At 48.2% G+C, this 24,235-nt stretch overlaps 1 protein-coding gene across 2 annotated transcripts in view; it reads left to right on the top strand.

Annotated features, from left to right (window-relative positions):
• CDH23 (cadherin related 23) overlaps window positions 1-24,235 on the top strand; it is a 1,769,196-nt gene that overhangs the window by 1,409,057 nt on the left and 335,904 nt on the right. For both annotated transcript variants that reach the window (XM_077454574.1, XM_077454575.1), the window contains exon 29: window positions 23,735-23,883. In XM_077454574.1, coding sequence (XP_077310700.1) covers window positions 23,735-23,883 — 149 coding nt within the window. The remainder of the gene's footprint in view (window positions 1-23,734; window positions 23,884-24,235) is intronic.

The raw sequence follows: 24,235 nt of genomic DNA, 5'->3' as shown, positions 1-24,235 counted from the left end.
GATGTCAGACCCATTCTAGATCTCAAAGATCTAAACTGATTTCTAAAGATTTGATCCTTTCGCATGGAATTTATCAAATCGGTAGTCTCCATCCTGCAAGGAGGAGAACTTCTGGCATCAATAGACATCAAGGATGCCTACCTGCATGTACCTATTTTCCCTGCTAATCAAAAGTACCTGTGTTTCAAAGTAGAAAACGCCACTTTCAGTTTGTAGCTCTGCCTTTCGGGCTAGCTACTGCACCTCGGGTGCTTTCAAAGATCTTGGCCCCTCCTCTGGCCAGTTTAAGGGCCCAAGGTATAACAACAATAGCATACCTAGATGACCTACCTAGATAGACCGGTCGGTAACCCACTTGGACCAAAGTTTGGTCACCACAATCAACTACCTGGAATACTTAGGTTGGGTCCTCAACTTAGAGTAAGAAGACTAGAGTATTTGGGTCTGGTCATAGATACAGCCCAGCAGAGGGTATTTTTACCCCAAGCAAAGATTAGTGCTATAAAAGAGCTGATTCAGGTAGTCAGGGGCCAGGCAAAGAAGGGTCCTTGTATTCGTCTTTGTACGATGTTGCTGGGGAAGATGGTGGCTTCATTCGAAGCAGTTCCCTATGCTCAGTTTCATTCAAGGCTGTTGCAAAACAGTATCTGGCATGTCTGGTATGTCTGGCTGGAACAAAAAGGTTCAGGCGTTAGATTTTCCGATGCATCTGTCTCCTACAATGCATTAGAGCCTCAGCTGGGGGTTGATACCCGAAAATCTGCAAAAAGGAAAGTCCTTTTTTTTTACCAGTTACCTGGAAAGTGATAACAGATGCCGGTCTTTCGGGTTGGGGGGCAGTTCTGGAACAGTCCACTGTCCAAAGGAGATGGTCCAAGACCGAGAGGACCTTACCCATCAACATTCTGGAGATCTGGGCTGCGTATCTAGCCCTAAAAGCACAGACATTCAGGTTGCAGGGTTGCCCTGTCAGCATCCAGTCTGACAATGCCACAGCAGTGGCTTATGTCAATCACCAAGGAGGCACCAAGAGTCATCCAGCTCAGGGAGAAGTAAACCAGATCTTAATCTGGGCAGAAAAACACGTGCCATGCATATCGGCAATCTTCATTCCAGGGGTAGAAAACTGGCAGGCGGACTACTTGAGTCACCAGCAGTTAGTCCCAGGGGAATGGTCTCTTCACCCTGACGTCTTCTTGGCCATATGCCAGAGATGGGGGGTTCCGGATGTAGATCTCTTTGCGTCCAGGTTCAACAACAAGGTCGGTAACTTTGTGTCAAGAACGAGGGATCCTCTTGCATGTGGGACGGATGCATTGGTAACTCGGTGGCATCAGTTCTCTCTGATTTATGCATTCCCTCCTATTCTGCTGCTGCCATGCCTTCTTTGCAGGATCAGGCAGGAAAAGAAGTCGGTGCTTCTGGTGGCCCCAGCGTGGCCCGGAAGAGCTTGGTATGCAGAAATAGTGAAGATAACGGTAGGCTTTCCTTGGACCCTACCGTCACGTCCAGACCTGCTATCCCAGGGACCAGTATTCCATCCTACCTTACAAACACAAAATTTAACAGTTTGGCTATTGAAACGCACAATCTGAAGAATCGTGGGCTTTCAGGCCCTGTGATCTCTACCTTGATTAATGCAAGAAAACCAGCTTCCAGAATGATTTCTCATAGAGTCCGGAAAGGGTATGTCTCCTGGTGTGAATCCAGGGGCTGACACCCCAGAAAATATGTCATAAGCAGAATCCTCAAATTTCTGCAAATGGGGTTAGAGATGAAGCTGGCCTTGAGTACCATCAAGGACCAATTCTCAGCCTTATCAATTCTGTTTCAACGTCCTCTTGCTTCGCATTCTTTGGTCCGAAGCTTTATACAAGGGGTAACGCGCCTTAATCCTTCAGTTAAGGCGCCTCTAAACCCCTGGGATCTGAATTTGATTCTGTCAGCTTTAGAGAAGCAGCCTTTTGAACCGATACGTCAAATTCCCTTAGTTCTGTTGACAAGGAAATTCAATTTTTCTGGTGGCCATTTCTTCTGCCCGAAGAGAATCAGAGTTAGCGGCCCTCTCTTGTAAAGAGCCCTATCTAATAATGCACAAGGATAGAGTGGTGTTACGCCCTCATCCTAGTTTTCTACCGAAGGTGGTCTCTGGTTTTCATCTAAACCAAGATATTGTTCTGCTTTCCTTTTTTCCAAATCCCTGTTCTACGGAAGAAAAGTCACTACATTCTTTGGATGTAGTGAGAGCAGTCAAAGCCTATCTAGAAGCGACTGCTCAGGTTCGCAAAACTGATGTTTTGCTTGTATTGCCAGAAGGTCCTAATAGAGGACAGGCAGCATCGAAATCTACCATTGCTAAGTGGATTTGACAAGTGATTGTTTAAGATTATGGTTTGAAGCAAAAAGTTCTGCCTTTTCAGATCAAGGCACGCTCCACTAGGGCTATTAGTGCTTTGTGGGCAGTGCATCACCAGGCCTCCATGGCTCAAATCTGTAAGGCCGCAACCTGGTCATCAGTCCATACATTCACCAAATTTTATCAGGTGGATGTGAGAAGGCATGAGGAGATCGCCTTTGGGCGTAGTCTGCTGCCCCCAGTGGTACAAGGTCCTCTGGTCTGATTACACCCTGATTACACCCTACTTTGTGTATTTCCCCTCCCCTCAAATAGCATTGCTCTGGGACATCCCATCAGTAATTACTGAGTCTCTGTATCCCATGATGTACGAGAAAGAAAGAAAATAAGATTTTTATAACAGCTTACCTGTAACATTATTTTCTTTTGAGGTACATCACGGGACACAGAGGTCCCTCCCTTCTTCTAATACACTTATATTGCTTTGCTACAAAACTGAGGTACCTGAGGTACCTCCAGTAAGGGAAGGGGTTATATGGGGGATTGAACTTCCTGTCTAGGGTGTGCCAGTGTCCAATCACCTAGTAATACCCTATAACCCACCATTAATTAATGAGTCTCTGTGTCCCGTGATGTACCTCAAAAGAAAAGGATTTTATGGGTAAGCTGTTATAACAATCCTATTTTTAAAGGCTTATATGCAAGTTATTGTCATAAAAAGTGTTTGGGGACCTGGGTCCTGCCCCAGGGGACATGTATCAATGAAAAAAAAGTTTTAAAACTGGCCGTTTTTTTGGGAGCAGTGATTTTAATAATACTTAAAGTGAAACAATAAAAATGAAGTATTCCTTTAAATATCATGCCTGAGGGTGTCTATAGTATGCCTGTAAAGTGGCGCAGTTTTCCGGTGTTAAGAACAGTACCACAGGAAAATGACATTTCTAAAGGAAAAAAGTCATTTAAAACTGATCGTGGCTGTAATGAATTGTCAGGTCTCAACAATATAGACAAAACTATAGGACTTGAGGATGGACCACTGGCCAGAACTTGCTCAATATGCAAATGAGCTACTGGTCTGTCCTATATCCTGCATACTTTCTTGAACGCACATTCAGTGCTGCTGGAGGGTATGTAAGAATGCACCTGTCCACAGACTCCGATAGGCCCACATTTATAAAAATGAATCAGTCCTGGATCAGCAGCTATCAAGCACCTGATGCTTATGTAACTGATTGAATTTGCTATGGATCTGGGATCCCCTGAAGACTGCCTATGCTGCCTATCCTATTCCTACTCAATCATGATGATGCTAACTTCCAACAATGTTTTTGGTTTAGGGCACCAGCACCCAAGGCCCAATTTTTCTGCCACTGTTTAACAGGGGCATGTAATTACAATTTTTTAAATAATAATTTAACAGCAGGGCCCGTTCCTGTTCCCAACAAGAGTAACTGTGAGGGGTTACAGTGTTCTGGCACCATCAATACCTAAAGCCCAATTTTCTTTTTTGTACATCATGGGACACAGAGTTAGACTAATATTCATTCCTTCTGGGTTATACTTCATCTCCAGGTGAATAAACACTGGTAGACCAAAGGTCTTTAGACAGGAAGTGATCCCCCATATAACCCCACCCACACAGGAAGTACTTCAGTTTTTCACCAGTGTCTGCAAGGTGGGTGGCACGGTTGTTTGAGGTCTCTGAGCTCCAGGTCCCACAAACGGTTCTTAAATGAATCAAGGGATTGACCAATCTATTTGACACAGGCTCTATATGCTTAGATAAATGGTACCCAAGCCTAGCAAAGAAGATCCTGCAAGGTTTTGCCTGTAATGAGGCCTCCGGCACTGGACCCTGCAAAGTGGAATCCTGGACACTACAGCACTAAGGCTTTCCTACAGGGTGCTGTACAGGTCCAAGGGAGTGGATCATAAACATTAAAAGGGTACCCAGTCCTTGAAGGTCCTCAAGTGAAAGGAACCTGCCATGAAGGGTGAAGATATTGGGCTCTTAGTTTCTGTCAGGGAGTGATTAGACCAGACTGTGTGGACTGCACAGAGGAAACCCAAACGCATGTGAATGCAATAACAAACGTGTTTATTATAAATAAAAAGGAAAATGAAAACAAACAGTGCACTACCAACCATAACAAGTAATATATATATATAATAAATGGGACTACCAGTGACGTCAACGAAAGCCAGGCCGAGGTCAAACACCGGGAAAACAGTAGAAGTGTAAGGACGGATGGATGGGCTGCAGAGCAGGGATCAAGGTAGCAGGATACAAGAGGGACGGGTCCAGGATGGGCTAAGAATCAGGAAGGGACAAGTCAGGAAAATACAAAGTACAGGTTCAGGTCCAAAGGTTCAGGTCCAAAGGTTCAGGTCCAAAGGTTCAGGTCCAAAGGTTCAGGTTACATGAAGAGAGTGTGATACTGAGACAAGCATGTTAGGGCTTGCTGGGTCTTTATAAGACTACTGATTACCCTCACGTAACAGCTGATCGCTGCAGGTGCTGTCTGTTCCACACTGCCGGAGTACACCCGTTGGTGAGCGCTGGTACTACAGTCCAGGGATCCAATAGTGCCACCAGGAGGTATGTCCTCTTATTACAGGCCCTGGGTGTTAGAAGACACCCGCTGGTGGACACTGGTACTGCAACCCAAGAGATCAACAGCGCCACCAACGGGTGGACCATTTCATGACAGTACCCCCCCTCAAAGGAGCGGCCTCCGGACGCTCCAGCTAGGTGTAATTGTCCACAGTTAATGGCCTCAAACCACACCATGGATGAGGGCACGTCAGGGCAGACAGCGGGCAAGGGCTCTGGGTCTTTGAGCTGGGCAGCAATCTCTGGGTCCTTAGGCCGAACAGCAAGTACTGCAAGGGCAAGCTGGATTACAGGCACTGGCTCAGCAAGCTGAGTAAAGGGCCCCGGCCCAGCAGGCTGGGTGACGGGCCCCGGCTCAGCGAGCTGGACACCAGGCACTGGTCCGGCAAGCCAAATAACGGGCACAAGCTTAACAGACCAATTAATGGACACTGATTCAGAAGACTGGGTAGAGGGCCCCGACTCCGCAGACTGGGTAGCGGGCCCCGACTCCGCAGACTGGGTAGCGGGCCCCCGACTCCGCAGACTGGGTAGCGGGCCCCCGACTCCGCAGACTGGGTAGCGGGCCCCCGACTCCGCAGACTGGGTAGCGGGCCCCCGACTCCGCAGACTGGGTAGCGGGCCCCCGACTCCGCAGACTGGGTAGCGGGCCCCCGACTCCGCAGACTGGGTAGCGGGCCCCCGACTCCGCAGACTGGGTAGCGGGCCCCCGACTCCGCAGACTGGGTAGCGGGCCCCCGACTCCGCAGACTGGGTAGCGGGCCCCCGACTCCGCAGACTGGGTAGCGGGCCCCCGACTCCGCAGACTGGGTAGCGGGCCCCCGACTCCGCAGACTGGGTAGCGGGCCCCCGACTCCGCAGACTGGGTAGCGGGCCCCCGACTCCGCAGACTGGGTAGCGGGCCCCGACTCCGCAGACTGGGTAGCGGGCCCCGACTCCGCAGACTGGGTAGCGGGCCCCGACTCCGCAGACTGGGTAGCGGGGACATCCGGCTGGGACACTGAAACATCCGGCTGGGAAACTGGAGCATCCGGCTGGGAAACTGGAGCATCCGGCTGGGAAACTGGAGCATCCGGCTGGGAAACTGGAGCATCCGGCTGGGAAACTGGAGCATCCGGCTGGGAAACTGGAGCATCCGGCTGGGAAACTGGAGCATCCGGCTGGGAAACTGGAGCATCCGGCTGGGAAACTGGAGCATCCGGCTGGGAAACTGGAACAACAGGCTGGGAGACTGGAACAACAGGCTGGGAGACTGGAACAACAGGCTGGGAGACTGGAACAACAGGCTGGGAGACTGGAACAACAGGCTGGGAGACTGGAACAACAGGCTGGGAGACTGGAACAACAGGCTGGGAGACTGGAACAACAGGCTGGGAGACTGGAACAACAGGCTGGGAAACTGGAACTTCAGGCTGGGAAACTGGAACTTCAGGCTGGGAAACTGGAACTTCAGGCTGGGAAACTGGAACTTCAGGCTGGGAAACTGGAACTTCAGGCTGGGAAACTGGAACTTCAGGCTGGGAAACTGGAACAACAGGCTGGGAAACTGGAACATCCGACTGGCAAGGTGGAACATCAGGCTGGCAAGGTGGAACATCCGACTGGCAAGCCGAAACATCCGACTGGCAAGCTGGAACAGGCTGACAAGCTGGAACAGGCTGACAAGCTGGAACAGGCTGACAAGCTGGAACAGGCTGGCAAGCTGGAACAGGCTGGCAAGCTGGAACAGGCTGACAAGCTGGAACAGGCTGACAAGCTGGAACAGGCTGGCAAGCTGGAACAGGCTGGCAAGCTGGAACATCCGACTGACAAGCTGGAACATCCGACTGACAAGCTGGAACAGGCTGGCAAGGTGGAACAGGCTGGCAAGCTGGAACAGGCTGGCAAGCTGGAACAGGCTGGCAAGCTGGAACAGGCTGGCAAACTGAAACATCAGGCTGGCAAGCTGGAACAGGCTGGCAAGGTGGAACATCCGACTGACAAGCTGGAACAGGCTGGCAAGGTGGGACATCAGGCTGGCAAGGTGGGACATCAGGCTGGCAAGGTGGGACATCAGGCTGGCAAGGTGGGACATCAGGCTGGCAAGCTGGAACAGGCTGGCAAGCTGAAACATCCGACTGGCAAGCTGGAACATCCGACTGGCAAGCTGGGACATCAGGCTGGCAAGGTGGGACATCAGGCTGGCAAGGTGGGACATCCGGCTGGCAAGGTGGGACAGACTGGCAAGCTGAAACATCCGACTGGCAAGCTGGAACAGGCTGGCAAGCTGGAACATCCGACTGGCAAGGTGGGACATCAGGCTGGCAAGGTGGGACATCAGGCTGGCAAGGTGGGACAACAGGCTGGCAAGCTGGAACGTCAGGCTTAGGTGGGCCACCGGATACAACTGGCATGCATGCAAGCTGGACCGGGTCGGTTGGTGCGGAGGCGGGTTGGGTTACTGGCAGGATTGTGCAGGTCGGAAAGAATTTTCGTTTCTTTTTTGACTTAGCCGCTGCAGCTTTGTATGTAGGTGCAGGGCTGTGAGAAATCAAAGTGTCTGGGCAAAAGGAAGACCAAGGAACAGTGGCAGGAGGAGGGTTTTGTGGGACTGTTACAGGTGGATGAGAAGAGGCAGGTGGGTTGCAGGCAGGATAGGTGCTACACTTGGTGACAGGATAGTAGTATTTGGTAGGAAGTGGAGTAGACTGGGCTGTAGCTGAGGTTGCCATAGGCAATGAGGAGGTAGATACTTGGGAAGGCAGGTGGTTAATGACAGGGCTGGAAGGTTGTGGTTTAGCTAAACGCAGGAGATCTGACCATGCTTGTAGCACAGGTTGAACAAACACTGATTCACACACAGCCTGACTAACCAGAGATTGCACTGAATGGATGCAATCAGACAGCACCTGCTGAGGACAAGAGGAATAACATTCCATGAAATAGGCTGGGTCATCCTCTAACAACCATACCAAAGATACAACTTGGCTCAAATTGAAGGGGGGAGAAAAATCACCACTTACTTTGGAATTACATGTCAGTACTAGCTCTGCACATAATTGGATTAAGGGCTGAACATCCTCAAATGACATGTAGCCCTGATCCACCAGGGAATGAGCTGATCGGATGGTCTCCATCAGCCGGTCACTAGTCCACCTCTTTAGAAGCTGGCGACAATATTCACCATTCTCTTCTGCCAGCAGAGAATAATACGAGATTTCATTGAAATCCATATTGGCAGACTAACAGGTCGGGATGGTTCCTCAATGCAGCCACGTCTGGTCAGGAATGGTCTCAGTATACTGTCAGGGAGTGATTAGACCAGACTGTGTGGACTGCACAGAGGAAACCCAAACGCATGTGAATGCAATAACAAACGTGTTTATTATAAATAAAAAGGAAAATGAAAACAAACAGTGCACTACCAACCATAACAAGTAATATATATATATAATAAATGGGACTACCAGTGACGTCAACGAAAGCCAGGCCGAGGTCAAACACCGGGAAAACAGTAGAAGTGTAAGGACGGATGGATGGGCTGCAGAGCAGGGATCAAGGTAGCAGGATACAAGAGGGACGGGTCCAGGATGGGCTAAGAATCAGGAAGGGACAAGTCAGGAAAATACAAAGTACAGGTTCAGGTCCAAAGGTTCAGGTCCAAAGGTTCAGGTCCAAAGGTTCAGGTCCAAAGGTTCAGGTCCAAAGGTTCAGGTCCAAAGGTTCAGGTCCAAAGGTTCAGGTCCAAAGGTTCAGGTCCAAAGGTTCAGGTCCAAAGGTTCAGGTTACATGAAGAGAGTGTGATACTGAGACAAGCATGTTAGGGCTTGCTGGGTCTTTATAAGACTACTGATTACCCTCACGTAACAGCTGATCGCTGCAGGTGCTGTCTGTTCCACACTGCCGGAGTACACCCGTTGGTGAGCGCTGGTACTACAGTCCAGGGATCCAATAGTGCCACCAGGAGGTATGTCCTCTTATTACAGGCCCTGGGTGTTAGAAGACACCCGCTGGTGGACACTGGTACTGCAACCCAAGAGATCAACAGCGCCACCAACGGGTGGACCATTTCATGACAGTTTCTAAGCTGCCCTGTGCCTGGATGGGTAAGTGAATCCCCTTTATCTATTATTGTAGGGTGTCCCAGTAATTGTAACAATCAGTCAAGCTAGCTAGAGGCTGGACACCTGTGTGCGGTGACCATATGGGGGAGTTTTGGGCTAGCTGTGGGTGTTTGCAGTGTTTCTTTTTTGCTTGTGTCTGGCTGTTTTTTACCTGTATTATGGTACACAAGGGTGTGCCATTTTGCCTTGGTTCACCATGGCGCATGTGAGTTCGCAAGAGCGCCGCTGGGCTCAGCAGTTTGGTGGCCATGGCGCACATGGCTTTGCCGCACATGTGCCGTAGCCTTTATCTGGCCGGGTGCATGAAGATTCACATCATACGCGAATATGGCCATGCCCGTTTGCCAGGAACAGGCACGTGCATGCGCAGAATGTTCTGGCGCAGAGCCAGCTCATTTAAGTGGTGTATACGTGGTGTATACCAAGCATGTGTTGCTTCCAGAAGGCATCTGTGGGACACAGAGCAGGCTCTGAACCAGGCATTTGCAGCAATTAATTTCTTCTTTCCCGGGTCACGTGAGGTGTCCCCAGGTGTTGCTTGGCAGGCTAAAGGTGCTTAGCAGGATTGTTGCATAGGGGCTTTCTGAGCCCCTATTAAAGGGTTTCCCTTCTGAGGTGTGTTAATACTACACCCAGGTACTCTTTTTTTTTTTTTTTTTGTGGCTAGTAAATATCTTCAAAAAAGAGGAGCGGGATTAACACTACACACCTATGTTGTCAGTAGTTCATGATGAACCTAGTTGTATCACTAGTGTTGTATCCCCTGAAGAACCAGAGGCTTCCGGGCAATCTGAGCCACTGCACCTATCTGGTATTGTGCCTACAGTCAATGCTGCTGCTTCACCCTTTATCACCAAGCATGAACTGTCCTCGGCCTTAGCCGGGTTAGAGCACAGAATTGCTGGTATAATTGCCTCCATCCCACAGGGTGGCAAGAAGCATGACCGGCCCTCTCCCTGGAGCCTCCTAGTTCGGGGCAGGCATGGGTTGAGGATGGTGAAGAGCTAAAAGCTCAGGATTCTGTGGAGGGCCTGGCGGATGAGTCTGCTTCTGAGCAATCTGGACAAGAAGATATCCAGTTGATGTCTGCCTCTCAGTCACAGAGGCTTTTGATCCAGTCTCCTGCCAAGATGGTAAGTTGTCTGTTACAGAGGTTACCCCTGGTCCTCTTTGGGGTCCTTGAGGCCTCTTCAGGCTGCACAGGCTTTCCCCTTACACCCTCTGTTGGAACAGGTGGTGTATGCTGATTGGGAACATCCTAACAGGATTTTTGTTCCTCCTAAGCCCTCGGAGACCTAAGCGGTCGGAGATTCCGACAGAATGTGTCCTATCAGACCGTTTTGTCGGATATTCTGACTGTTTGTGGTACCCATCGGACTGTTTCCATCGGAATATCCGACGGACCAACTTTTCCAACTTGCCGGTAAAAATTACCGACAAAATGCTCCGATCGGACATACTCCGATCATGTGTAGCCTACTCCGACGGACAAAGTGCCACGCATGCTCAGATCAAATTCCTAGACCAAAGCTATTGGCTACTAGCCTGAACGTAGTCCCGTCATAATGAAATAACATCATCACGTTATGTACAATCAGGTTTTCCGACAACTTTGTCCGACCGTGTGTATGCAACAGTTTCAGACAAAATCCGTCAGACAAAATCCAATGGATTTGGTTGTCAGAATGTACAAGGGCTTAGAGGTTTTCCCTTTTATATCCCATGGATGAAAAGTTTGTTAACCAGTTGAGATCCGCTCTATAGCCAAATGACGGCTACAGCGCGGACCTCCTTTGCCGGGACTACGTCTATTGACGTAGTCCCGTGCACGAGCGGCCTGCAAACCCCCTGAGGGGCGCGCGCGGCGCACTCTGTGATTGGCGAGTCTATGAGACTCGCCTGATCACGGATCCGAGCAAGGGGTCGATCCCGACCCCTTACCACGTGATCAGCTGTCAGCCAATGACAGCTGATCATGTGATACAACGGAGACGGTAATCGGCTAAAAAAAGAGCCGATCACCGGCGGCCGTGATCGGGACATCAGTCCCGATCACGGCCAGCCCTGCCAGTGCCCACCTGCCCCCTGCCAGTACCACCTCATCAATAAATAAGTGCCCCCCGTCAGTGCCACCCAGCAGTGCCACCCATCAGTGCCACCCATCAGTGCCCGCAATCTGCCTCAACAACGGTGCTGCACCCCCGTGCCACATATCTGTGCCCATCAGTGTCATCTACCAGTGCCCATCAGTGCCGCCCATCAGTGCTCAGCAGTGCCACCTATCAGAGCCACCTATCGGTGCCACCTATCAGTGCCCATCAGTCCCATCTATCAGTGCCCCTTAGTGCCACCCATCCGTGCCACCCATCCGTGCCATCTTATCTGTGCCCATCAGTGCCGCCTTATCTGTGCCCATCAGAACTACCTTATCTGTGCCTATTGGTGCCACCTTAACTATGCCTATCAGTGCCCACCAGTGCAGCCTATCAGTGCCCACCAGTGCAGCCTATCAGTGCCGTCTCATCAGCGCACTTCAATGAAGGAGAAAAATTACCTGTTTGCAAAATTTTATAACAAACTATTAAACATGATTTTTTATTTTTTTTGCAAAAAATAAAACTCCCAGCTGGAATTAAATACCACCAAAAGAAAGCTCTATTTGTGGGAAAAAAATGATAAAAATGTCATTTGGGTACAGTGTTGTATGCCCGCGCAATTGTCATTCAAAGTGCATCAGCGCTGAAAGCTGAAAATTGGTCTGGGCAGGAGGGGGGTTTAAGTGCCCAGTAAGCAAGTGGTTAAGAAGTGGACCATGCCAGCCGTAGATGCAGCAGTTTCTTCCTTAAAAAAGAACTTAACTTGTCTGGTAGATAATGCACAGAGCTTGAAAGACCCTGTTGACAAGAAATTGGAGTCATTATTAAAAGCTTCCTTTTCTTTGGCCAGTTCAGCTATTCAGCCAGCTGTTGCAGCAATTGGTATCTGCCAGTCCATGAAGGACCAGGATATATGGCCGGACAGGCTTAACCGGGAGGATGAACCGGCTGAAAATAAGACAGATATTCCTTGAGCGCTGTGTTTTGCTGTTGATGCCTTAAAGCAGGGATAAGCAATTACCAGACCTCCAGCTGTTGCAAAACTATAAGTCCCATCATGCCTCTGCCTCTGGGTGTCATGCTTGTAGCTGTTAGTCTTGCTATGCCTCATGGGACTTGTAGTTCTGCAACAGCTGGAGGTCCGCTAATTGGATATCCCTGCCTTAAAAGATTCAATACATCACTTCCGGTTCCGGCGCCGCATGGAGTGACTGCTCCTCCACTCAGCTCCCGCAGCGCGACCCTGAAATCGGCTTATAAATTCGGCCGAGCGGCTGGGAAACCACCGATCCACCTCTGCCATAGCCTTCTGTAGCCATGGACAAGTTTCTGGAGAAATCCGGCGCGCGAACAAACGCGGCGCCGCCCGCGACCGCGGCGCGGCCGCAAATTGAGGCCCCGGCTTTGGCCTACTCGGCTACCTTCTCCTCGCAGCGCACGACAGACATGGAGGTGAGCAGTGACCCATCCTCCCCTCGCTCTGCACAACCCCTACTGACCTCTCAAGCTCCTCCATCCCAGGGCACTCTCCCCACAGCCCCTGCTGGTGATTCCACTACGGAACACATTGCCCAGGCCGTGGCTGCTCTATTATCCCCCATGATCTCTGCATCGGTGGAAAAGGCCGTAAATGCAGGCATGCAACAGCTAAAGGCCCAAATAGGCGAACACCACACCAGACTAAACGACCTGGAACACCGCGTGTCAGACATGGAGGAGGAATTATACCAGGCCCAAGCCACTGAACGCTCCCAGGACAGGAAAAACCAATACATCTTGCAGAAGCTCGATGACTTGGAAAATAGGGCCAGACGGAGTAACTTGCGATTCGTTGGCATCCCTGAGTCGCTTCAGACCTCCGAATTATCTGACTTTTGCGCGGTTCGCATCCCAGAAGCCCTGGGCCTCCCGGGCCCCTGCACGGTAGAGAGGGCCCACCGTATGGGTCCCGCCACACCTGAACGCAAATCCCCTAGACCCATAATTGCAAAATACCTCAATTACTCTGACAAGGCCCTGATCCTGCAGAAGTTCAGACAGACCCGCTCTCTTCAACTGGATGGAATCAAGGTCCTGATCTTCGCCGATTATTCCATCGAGGTCTCCAAGAAGAGGAAAGCATTCCAGCAGGTGTGCTCGTAACTTTTCAAAATGCAACTCAAGTTCTCCCTGGCCTTCCCGGCTGTCCTGCGCCTCAAAGCTCCGAACGGCGACCAGCTGACCTTTCAAGATCCCTCCGAAGCGGAGGCATTTCTACGCTCTCTTCACTCGGAATCGCACCCCCACACCCCATCCAAGTCATCATCATCGCTCAACCGCTCCCTGGACCAAAGGAGCCCACGGAAAGACTCGCCCAAAAGGTTCAGGCCCTCTGCCCCGGACCGCCATCCCCGTGATACCCCTCGGTGAGGTCATGGCGGTCTCCCTGTTTCCTCCTCTGCTCACCTCTCCGGTGTCCCTTTTGCCGGGTCCGACATACTTGTAAGTTGCCTTGTTAGTTTTAATTCATCCGATCAGGCACGGTTGATGCTCTGCCTGATGTCTACCCGGTTTCTCTTTTTCTTAGGCCTTGTACCAAGTTATGCTCCTATGTAGCAGTCACACCACCGTTGTTTTCTTGGCCACCTCTACATCGACTGACTCTCTGTCCTCGCTTAGACGTGGCCCTGCCGCTATTGCGGCCATTCTATACGTTGTACTTTATGGTTACACTAGTACCGTTGTGTGTTTACTTGCTTTTTATATGCTCTTTCTGTTACGTATATTTTTACGGTCCACATTTTCTTTTATATATATGCTCCCCCTTTAGACTACCCTGCTTTTCTGGGTCTCTATCCTAAAATGTTTAAACTACATGTATATACGAAGCTCCCTCCTTACATGACTTATGAAGTTATTGTGCTCCCTCTGGACTCACTGTGCATGACTAGCGCCGTACCATGGCACGTATTCTTTTTTGGCTCTCCCTTAGCACTTTTAACCTCGCTCATACTCCCACCCGAGTGCTTTTGCTCCATGCCTTGGGTCGTGCACTGGGGGCTGGCCTACACAGTGACTCCATGCGGAAAAAAGCGAAGTTCGCTCCAATGTTTTTGTTTATGTATGTTTTTAAGTTTACTCCCCATCCCCCCTGCTCCCCCCCTATCTCCTATCGGAGACAACGTCCCCCCTCTGTCCGTCACACTTTACGGGTTCCACTGCCACACCGGGTTCTTTCTATTCAATCTACAATCCGGCCGACTCGGTCCACCGGCTAGCGTTAAATATACAACATCGGCCCATTTCCCCTTCTCGCCCCCCCTGACATGAACATAATATCCTGGAATGTGAAAGGCCTCAGATCGCCCAATAAGAGAATGAAAGTCCTACGGCACCTAAAAAGATTGAAAACAGATATTGCCCTCCTGCAGGAAACCCACTTATCCGCTCCAGACTTTCATCACATGCAGAAACTCTGGGTTGGAAAGGTCCTAGGCTCAGATGCCATTAACCGTAAGGTGGGTGTTCTCCTGCTGATACATAAAAACCTCCCCTGCGAAGTACTGTCCACACACTCAGATTCTCAGGGCAGACTCCTCTCAGTGCATATTCGCCTGGGAACCAAAGACCTAGTGATCACTAACGTGTACGCTCCCAATAACCCTGGTAAATCCTTTTATAGCGGTCTGACCTCCTGGCTCCTTCGTTTCACCCAAACCCCCCATTTGGTCGGCGGTGACTTCAACGACATCCTACACCACGTAGACGACAGATCCCCTCCCCCACGACATAGGTCAAAAAGCGCTCCCTCTGCCACCTCCGTTTTTGCCTCCACCATGGAGTCCCTACATCTTCGTGATCTTTGGCGCCTATCTCACCCGGCAGACAGGGAATACACCTTTTACTCCCACCCCCATAACATGTTCTCGAGAATCGACTATTTTTTCGGATCCGACGATCTCATCCCTAATCTGTCTGAAGCAGAAATACTTGACATTGCTATTTCTGATCACGCCCCGATCGTAATTCGACTTGACAACTTAGATCTCCCACCACACCCTAGACTATGGCGCTTCCCCTCCTACCTCCACAATAATCCTGACTTCCAACACTTTATGGCGGTATCCTGGCGTGAATACTCGGAAGCGAATTCCCCACACTCTGATTCCCCCAACCTCTTCTGGGATGCTGGTAAAGCGTTTCTCAGGGGCCGAATCATCTCCTATGCGTCTTCTTTCAAAAGAAACGCCCTGTCCCATTATAAACGCGCCAGCGCTAGACTACATCTAGCCCAAAGATCCCTTTCCACTAATGATTCCCCCAACAATAGAGCCGAATGGCAGGCAGCCAAGCAAGGATTTGACACCTGGGCGGACACACTCGAACGCACTAAAAGATCTCAACTCGACGCAACGCTCCATAAATTTGGCAATAAGGCGGGTAAACTCCTAGCGAGGCTGTGCAAAGGCGCATTCCACCCGACGCACATCACCTCTCTTAAAGATACGAAGGGTGTCCTTCACTCCACCCCACAAGCAATTAACAAGGTGATGCTAAACTACTATACGGCCCTCTACGCTCCAGACCCTATAGATAATGCCTCTGCCCGCTCTTTCCTAGATAGTGTGCCCCTATCTAAAGTCACCTCTGAACAATTAGAAACCCTTAATGCCCCCATCTCACTCGCCGAAATCTCCTCCACGATCCGCACACTAACCCCGTCCAAAGCTCCAGGTCCCGACGGTTTCACCAGTGAATTCTATAAAACCCTCTCCTCCATCACAGAGCCCACACTCCACAAGGTATATGATGGCATCTGGTCCGGTGGTCCATATCTCCCCTCTGGGAACCAGGCTGTTATCAAACTCCTCTACAAAAAGGGGAAGGACCCCCTCGAACCAGGCTCGTATAGGCCGATTTCCCTCCTCAACCTGGATGTCAAGATACTGTCCAAAATAATAGCCACTAGACTAGCTGCCATCGTTCCCTCCCTAATTCACCCTGCCCAATCTGGCTTTGTGAAAGGCAGAACCGCCACCCTGAACATCCGTAAGGTTATGCTCGCCCTGGAACATGCAAAAAACAACCCCGATGGGGACTTTGCCATTATAACATTAGATGCGGAGAAGGCCTTCGACAATGTCAGTTTTGATTGGCTCTCTATGACTCTATCCGAAATGGGCTTCAAGGGTCACTTCTGCCACCTTATCAAAGCCATGTATTCTTCCCCTGCAGCTAAATTAGTTGCAGCTGGTGTTCTCTCAGATGAATTTCACCTGCACAAGGGCACTCGTCAGGGGTGCCCACTCTCCCCTCTCCTCTTTAATATCGCCCTAGAACCCCTGTCCAGATATTTATCACACAAAGCCCCCCTTCACGGTATCCGCATAGGCCAACATGATCTGCGCACCTCCCTTTTTGCTGATGATGTGCTCATTTTTTCGTCGGACCCTGCCTCCGACATGCTTACCATTAAAGAGGTCTTTGACGTCTTCAGATCCTGTTCAGGGCTTCGAATAAACTACAGCAAAAGTGAAATCCTCCCGATAGGCTCCCATCGTAAACCCCCCTGGACGCAACACTCTATCTTCACAACCGCTAGCTCCCACATCACCTACCTTGGTATTAAAATTGGAAAATTGCCTTCCTCCCTTTACCACCTTAACTACCCCCCCCTGATCACAAAAATTTCTCAGGAAATGGTGAACTGGATGGATCTGCCTCTCTCGCTTCTGGGAAGATGCCACCTTCTAAAAATGGTTAGTTTTGCCAGGCTACTGTACCCACTCCAGACCATCCCTCTGCTCCTTCTCCACAAGGACATCAAGACTCTGGAATCAGTTTTTTCTTCCTTTTTGTGGCAGGGCAAACGCCCACGTATAGCCCTAAAAAAGTTGCATCTTCCCAGACACGAGGGGGGTATTAGCTTACCTAACTTAAGATTGTATAATTTGTCATGTTTGTTACGCACTGGTTTGGATTGGATATCCCAATCCTCCAGATACTCCAACTACTCTATGGAAGCCGCCATGGTCTCTCCACTTTCGTTGACAGCTCTCCTCCACTGCCGGTGGAAATCGGTACCACCACTGCTCCAACACAATCTCCTACTCCGGGACACTGCCATAGCCTGGAGAGAAACCAGGAAGTGCCTCAAGCTTCCCCCTTTTGTTTCCAGACACCTCCCGATACAGGGGAACCCTACTTTCTCCCCTGGCCTTCTCCACAAGCCATTCCACCTCTGGAAAGAGAAGGGCATCATCAGCTTTGCTACACTTTGTGACCTGGACTCTGGCCGCCCTCTGCCTTTTGCTCTCCTAGCAGAAAGGTTTTCCCTCCCTCCAGCCCATGCCTTTCATTATAGGCAATGTATCAGCTACTTAAAAGACATCTGCAGAGAGGAACGTAAACGCTTCACCTTAACTTTCTTGGACCGTCTGCTCAGGGATGATACCTACAAAATATCAGACATCTACAAACCCTTGCTCCAGCGATACTCCTCCCCACTGACATCTTCATCTGTCGCCAACTGGAAGAAAGACTTTCCTGACCCGGATTTAGTGGACAAAATTCTGCAAGGTCTCAACAAAGTCTACCGCCTAACTCCCAACGAACTTTGGAGAGAATCGCAACTGAAAATTGCCCATAGGGCATACCTTCCCTTCCTTCCATCTGCCACTGATCAGGACACCACCAAGTGCCCCCACTGTCTTCTCAACAGGCCCTCGCTGGCTCACCGCTTCTGGTCCTGCTCCTATATTTCATCTTTTTGGGACCGGATACTCGCCTACATCTTCAAAGTAACCTTATTGAAATTGCCAAAGGACCCCCTCCTCCTCATCTTTGGTTATTGGGACCCCCTCTTACTTCCGTGGTCTCCCACCAGTGGCCTCGTGCCCCCCAACTGCACGCCTTGCAAACCTTCCCACAAAGACTGGGCTCTACTCTGCTTGCTACTAGCCAGGAAATCTATTCTAAAATGCTGGACTTCTTCTCTCCCCCCCTCCGTCGATCAGACGCAGAAAGACCTCCTTTCACTCCTCTACAAGGACCGATGCAACGCAAATTTTCGGGACGAAAAAGCGAAGTCTCGCTTCTTTGCGCTGTGGCTTCCCTTCATATTGACCACTCTCTCCCCGGTGGACATTACCAATTTGGAACAATACACTTTTTTCTACTATGGCGCTCCTTCATCCGTTCGGGGGGTCAGTTCCCCCCCCTAATGTCTAATCTGCTCTCTACAACCCACTACCCCCAGGAAATACCCTACGGAACCCCCCGCCCCTGGGACTAGACACGAGAACCCATGGCTCCTTGCTCTCTCCCCCTCCTTCACCCCCCCCCCGCTTGCCTTTTCCTGTATGTGTCCCTCCCTCCCCTCCCCTCCCCCCCCCCCCTTTTCTCTTTTTTCTTTTTTCTTTACTTAATCTTGGGAAATGTCATTTTCTTGGTTAACTTTATATTGCTATCGCAACAAACTCTTGCCTCAGGATCCATCCAGTTACTGTCAGTTTGCTGCTCTGTTTTTTTACTTGAGTCATTACTTGCTATTTAGTTCTTTTGATACAATATGTGATGTACGATTAATATGTTGCAGCCTTACTCTGTTCTCAATTCTCTTCGCGCACCTCATCTGCGATGATGGTCCTACTGTACTGCACTTACCTTTGTTGCATATGTAATGTTATGTCTGTTTCATTTCTCAATAAATACTCTTTAAAAAAAAAAAAAAAAAAAAAGATTCAATACAGCAGGTTTCTCGTTGCTCTTTTGCCTGTACATATGCACAGACTTTTGTGGCTTAATTACTGGTCAGCTGAGCTTCCCTGTAAAAAGTTATTGGCAGGTTTCCCCTTCCACAGGGGAACGTTTATTTGGTGATCATTTGGACAAATATATCCAAAAGATTTGCAGAGGGAAGAGTTCTCTACTTCCTGTGAAGGAAAGCACCAGGTGTCCCTCGTTTAAAACCTCGGGGACTGCTTCCTCAAGTGTCTCTGCCAAGGCAGTTCCACTGCCAACAGGGAGCTAGAGCCAGGAGCAAGCCGCAAGGCCAGGGCCATAAAAAGCCCTGAGTCCAAAACTCTTCTAAACCCAACACCCCCACTCTATCAGGTGGGGGGGGGGGAGGCTGCTGCACTTGCGGACTTTTGGAGAACAATAGTTCAGGATGAGTGGGTCACCTCAACTATATCCCACGGTTACAAGATGGAGTTGCAGGGTTTCCCCCTCAGAGGTTTCTAAGATCCAATGTTCCCTCGGTTCCTCCAAAAATACTTACTGTATTGCTTCAGCTCTTACATAACCTAGTGCATCAAGGAATGATTGTAGAGGTTCCTGTACCCAAAAGGGGCGCAGAGTTTTACTTTTTGCCACCCGTAAGGATCTGTGTATGAGTCTTCAAGGGAGGCTGGTGTCCTCTTTCAAGGCAGTGCCCTATTCCCAGTTCCATTCCAGGCCTCTACAACAAGACATCTTGTTGGCTTAGAACAGAAGAGGACACGCTTAAACCTAAACTGGTGGTTGCAGGATCATAATCTGCGAAGGGGAAAATCCTTCCTCCCAGTAACATGGAGAGTACTGACTACAAATGCCAGTCTCTCGTGCCAAAATAAAAAAATTTGCACGGGGCCCCCCCAAAATCTATAACAGACCCTTATCCGAGCATGCAACCTGGCAGGCCACAGGAAAAGAGGGGGATGAGAGCGCCCCCTCCTCCTGAACCTTACCAAGCCACATGCCCTCAACATGGGGAGAGTGCGTTGGGGTCTCCCCCAAAGCACCTTGTCCCTATGTTGATGGGGACAAGGGCCCCATCCCCACAACCCTTGCCTGGTGGTTGTGGGGGTCTGTGGGCGGGGGGCTTATCAGAATCTGGAAGCGCCCTTTAACAAGGGGGCCCCCAGAACCCGCCCCCCCATGTGAATGGGTACATGGTATGGATTTTGGGGGGGAACGCCCGCGCAATTTATTTATTTTTTTGCCGTGGAGTTCCCCTTAATATCCATACCAGACCCAAAGGCCTGGTACTGGACTGGGGGGGGGGCAAACTCACGTCATTTTTTTTTCAATGATTTTTTATGTATTTTGCCAGGATTCCAAAATACGTTACAGCCATGAACAATTTTAAGTGATATTTTTTCCTTTAGAAATGTCATTTTGCTGCGGTACTGTTATAAACATGTGAAAAATGTGCTACTTTACAGGCAGACTAAAAGGACCCCCCAGGCACGATATTTAAAGGAATATTTAATTTTTATTAATTCACTTTAAGCATTCTTAAAATCACTGCTCCATGAAAAAACAGCCATTTTAATAACTTGTTTTTGCGTTGATATATGTCCCCTGGGCTATTACCCGGGTCCCAAAACACTATTTATGGTAATAACTTGCGTATAAGCCTTTAAAATTACCATTTTTGATATTTTTCACGTTTGTGTCCCATAGACTTTAACGGTGTTCGCACAAATTATTTGTGTGTTCGCATGTTCTGGTGGTTCGGTTCATCCCTGTCTGCTGCTATCAGCATGAATCACTTCTGACAGTTTTCCTGACACCAAGAGAAAAATGGTGACAAGGGAGGGACCTCAGATTGACAGCCTCAACTCTGTTCCTGTGTGCTGTGTGAAAAGGGGGTGTGTCTCTTCCCTCCAATCCACTCCCAGACCTCCCCTCACTGAGCTCTGCAGAGTGTAACTTCAGCTCTCCGCCCCCTTTTTTCTGAACTCTCAGATAAGCTTATAAATTCAGCATTTGGAATAGATGAAGAGAAGATGGAGAGCTACAATTTATGTAGGAAGTGTTGTTTAATTTCTGTGGATATATAAGGGCTTACAACCACTTTACCAAATAAAGTTTTCTATAGCGCACCCTGCTGTAGCAAGGTGAATACAGCATGTGACCAAGATAATACACTCCATGTTTAGAGAAAACTAGGCAGCACACAGCTAAGCTGACTAAATGACTCTTAACAGATCATAAAAATACAAGGCAATTTTGCAAAAATACTATATCCCGTGTGTGCATTTTTTACATTGATTCAAGCTAATTATCTCATAAAATGTATAGTTCAAAATCATAAATATCACATAGGTGTGAATGTGGGATTTCTTTTTATCATGGAATAGATATAGAACTTCTGCATCTCATAAACTGACATAAACTTACACTTTAGCTCATGAATTTGTATCTTATCTATACCACACATGGCCCTATTTTCAGCTTTCCTAATCAGAGACCACATACAATCTCTTTTGACAGCCATTACCAGAAAGATTAGAAGGAGAATTGTATAGCTTCATGGTAACAAACTCCACGCACACTAAAAAAAAAAAAAAAAAAAAAAAAATGCCAGAAAAAAGCTGTACAAAGTGGACACAGATACCAAATGCTAAAGCACACAATGTATGCCATAAACTTTTCAAGGTGACAGCACACTCGTATGCTATACACACCCCAACATTGATGCATGGTATATTGGGTGACTACACTTTTGCTTGAAATTCTGAAGGGTATGCACTACCAGATGCTCCCTTACTTATGTAAGCTTCAGCAAGTGCTAGCCCCTTCCCCTGAAAATCTTACTGACTAGGCCCTCCTGTGATGAAAGATGATGTCAGACCCCTGCCCTTCTCACCAACTTGTGACAAAGGAGTGGCCAATCCCATACCACGCTGTCACTTATGGAACAATGTCACTCTCAGCCACACCCTGCACAAAGATTTTCCAGCTTGTGGGCCTGCAATCTCGGTGCCAGCAAACTTAGAGTGGCTGTCACTGTGTTAAGTTAATTAAGCAATTAACCCTTTAAACTGTCACCACCACCTTCTTTACAGGGAAGGAAACTAAAAATCTTAGCAATGACTACTATGGTTTTTGAATAAACGTTTGTAACATATACTGTCACACAGGCAGTTATATTCTTAGATTTATACGACAGTAGCATATTTATTTTAATTTTCATTAAAAGCTTTAGAGGGTTTCAACAATTTTCAAAATACGTTTTAATAATAAAAAAGCCAAAATGGTGCAAATACAATATTTACTAAAAAAGGGTGTTACAAAGCAATAAAGAGACAATAAAAGAACAGAGATATAGAAAGAGTTGAAAGGGGAAAATACTGGCAATGTCCTGGTTTCAGTAGAATCTAGCGAATAAGCACAAATGGTACAGTGGCCCTCACAAATCCTGTTAGGTGTTCCTTGGTGTAATGTTAACAAAAGCCGTCAACTTCAGAAGCAGCCTCGTTTTTCTCTGATAGCACGTGGGTGTTGTCAGAGACCATCTGACCAATTATACAGCTGAGGAGTGCCCATTGTGTTTATGACTGTATCATGGCCCTCCCATACACACACACTTTTATACTAATAATAATATCTTCCAATATGTACAGGTTGCATTCTAGTAGATTATTGTTTAGCATTCAATTTTTCTGTCCAGGGATATTGAACACAGGGTATCTCAGATAAGCCTGTCACCCAGGAGGTAAGAGACTGCTATCTCCCCGTCTGTATGCTCTAGCTTATGGCTTCAATTTGATATCCCCCATTCAAATATATACTTAATTTTAATGTGTCATGTTCATGTCTGATTTTATGAATCATGTGTCGATTTTGTTAAATTGGAGGTCTCTGAAAGGGTCACCTCTCAGTACTAAATGCCTTTTATGATCCCAATTACCGTAGTTCTTGGTAGACATTTTATGGCATGCTATGTATTCCTAATGGATTTAATGGACCTACAAATCACAAGTGACAGAACTGAAGGATTTTGTTATGGTTTTACGATAGGTCACTTCCAATCCCCTCAAGAAAGGGATAAGCTGAGATAATTGCTAGCAGACATTGCCAGATCTCCAGCCTCAGTGGAGATAGCAATTTCTTTTGAAGTGCCAGGCTCTTGATTACTCGGGGGCCCATTGAAACTATAGCTATGTTCTGGAGCGGGGGGTTAGAGAGAACCAAAGCTGCGGGATCTCTGGTTTTCAAACAGAGAAGAAAATGACAAATAAAATGTAATAGCTGAACACAAAATGTCTGCTACACACACGCACAGCTATTCGTGAGCCCAGTACACATGACCATTACACCTCCCATTGTATTGTTTTCTTACTTTCTTCTGGCATGTTCCACTTTGGTATGATGGTAGATCCAAAGTCATTGCAATGACCAAATAAAAAATTACTTGGAACCTTTAAAGTATGAATGCATAAATAAAAATTACTTTATTACCTTTGAAAAAAATGTTTTACGTAATTAGTGTATGAATACACAATGATCTGTGTTTATCTAGTGATTTAATTAGCTATATTTTCTCAGTCAGAACTACATTAACAGTATGTATACAGGTTGCAGTATGCTGGCACACAGCTTCAGAAACATCAAAGTGCAAATGGTATTTCCTATGTAAACTGTAGGCAACTAACCATTGCACTGTAGTCGGCTAACCACTGCATCCCTGTACACTTGCTTGGAAAATAAAATGCCTAGTGCACATAATAGTATTTTGAAGGTAAAACTATGAGCTTTGTTAGCTTGACCTCCAATTCTGAACTATGTAATGTATACTCTGTTTTTTTTTTTGCAGGAAACAACTATAATCATTTTCGAATTGATGTTAGTACAGGGCTACTTGTGCGAGGCTCCAAGGCTCTGGACAGAGAGACAAACTCTTCTCATGTATTAGTGGTGGAGGCATATAACAGTGATCAAGGTCCTATGCGAAGTTCTGTGAGGGTAAGATAGTTGATGTATATGTGCACAGGCCTGAACATGTTGTCTCAATTCTAGGAACTAGGTAAATCACCTGCCAACAACCACCTCTTCTATTTTCTTCCAATATGGGGTCACTTAACAGAATCCCAGCCCTTGAGGATATTACATGACTCTTGTCATCTAGAGATATATCACTTTCGAAAGGACCAAAAATCTGCAAAAAGACCCAACATGAGGAGAAAGGAAGTGGAATGGTGTTGACTTGGGGTAACAACACCAATTGCCCAGGAAAATGTATTTTGGATCATTTTACCCTGGGATCAGTAGGCCCGGGAGTACCCACCGAGATGAGTACAGTAGGCATGTCCTATGA

This window comes from Lithobates pipiens, unplaced genomic scaffold (genome assembly GCF_037356315.1).
Source record: "Lithobates pipiens isolate NorthernLeopardFrog02 unplaced genomic scaffold, aLitPip1_a1.2 Scaffold_25, whole genome shotgun sequence".
Classification (NCBI taxonomy): Eukaryota; Metazoa; Chordata; class Amphibia; order Anura; family Ranidae; genus Lithobates; species Lithobates pipiens.
This window is presented reverse-complemented; position numbering and strand designations above follow the sequence as displayed.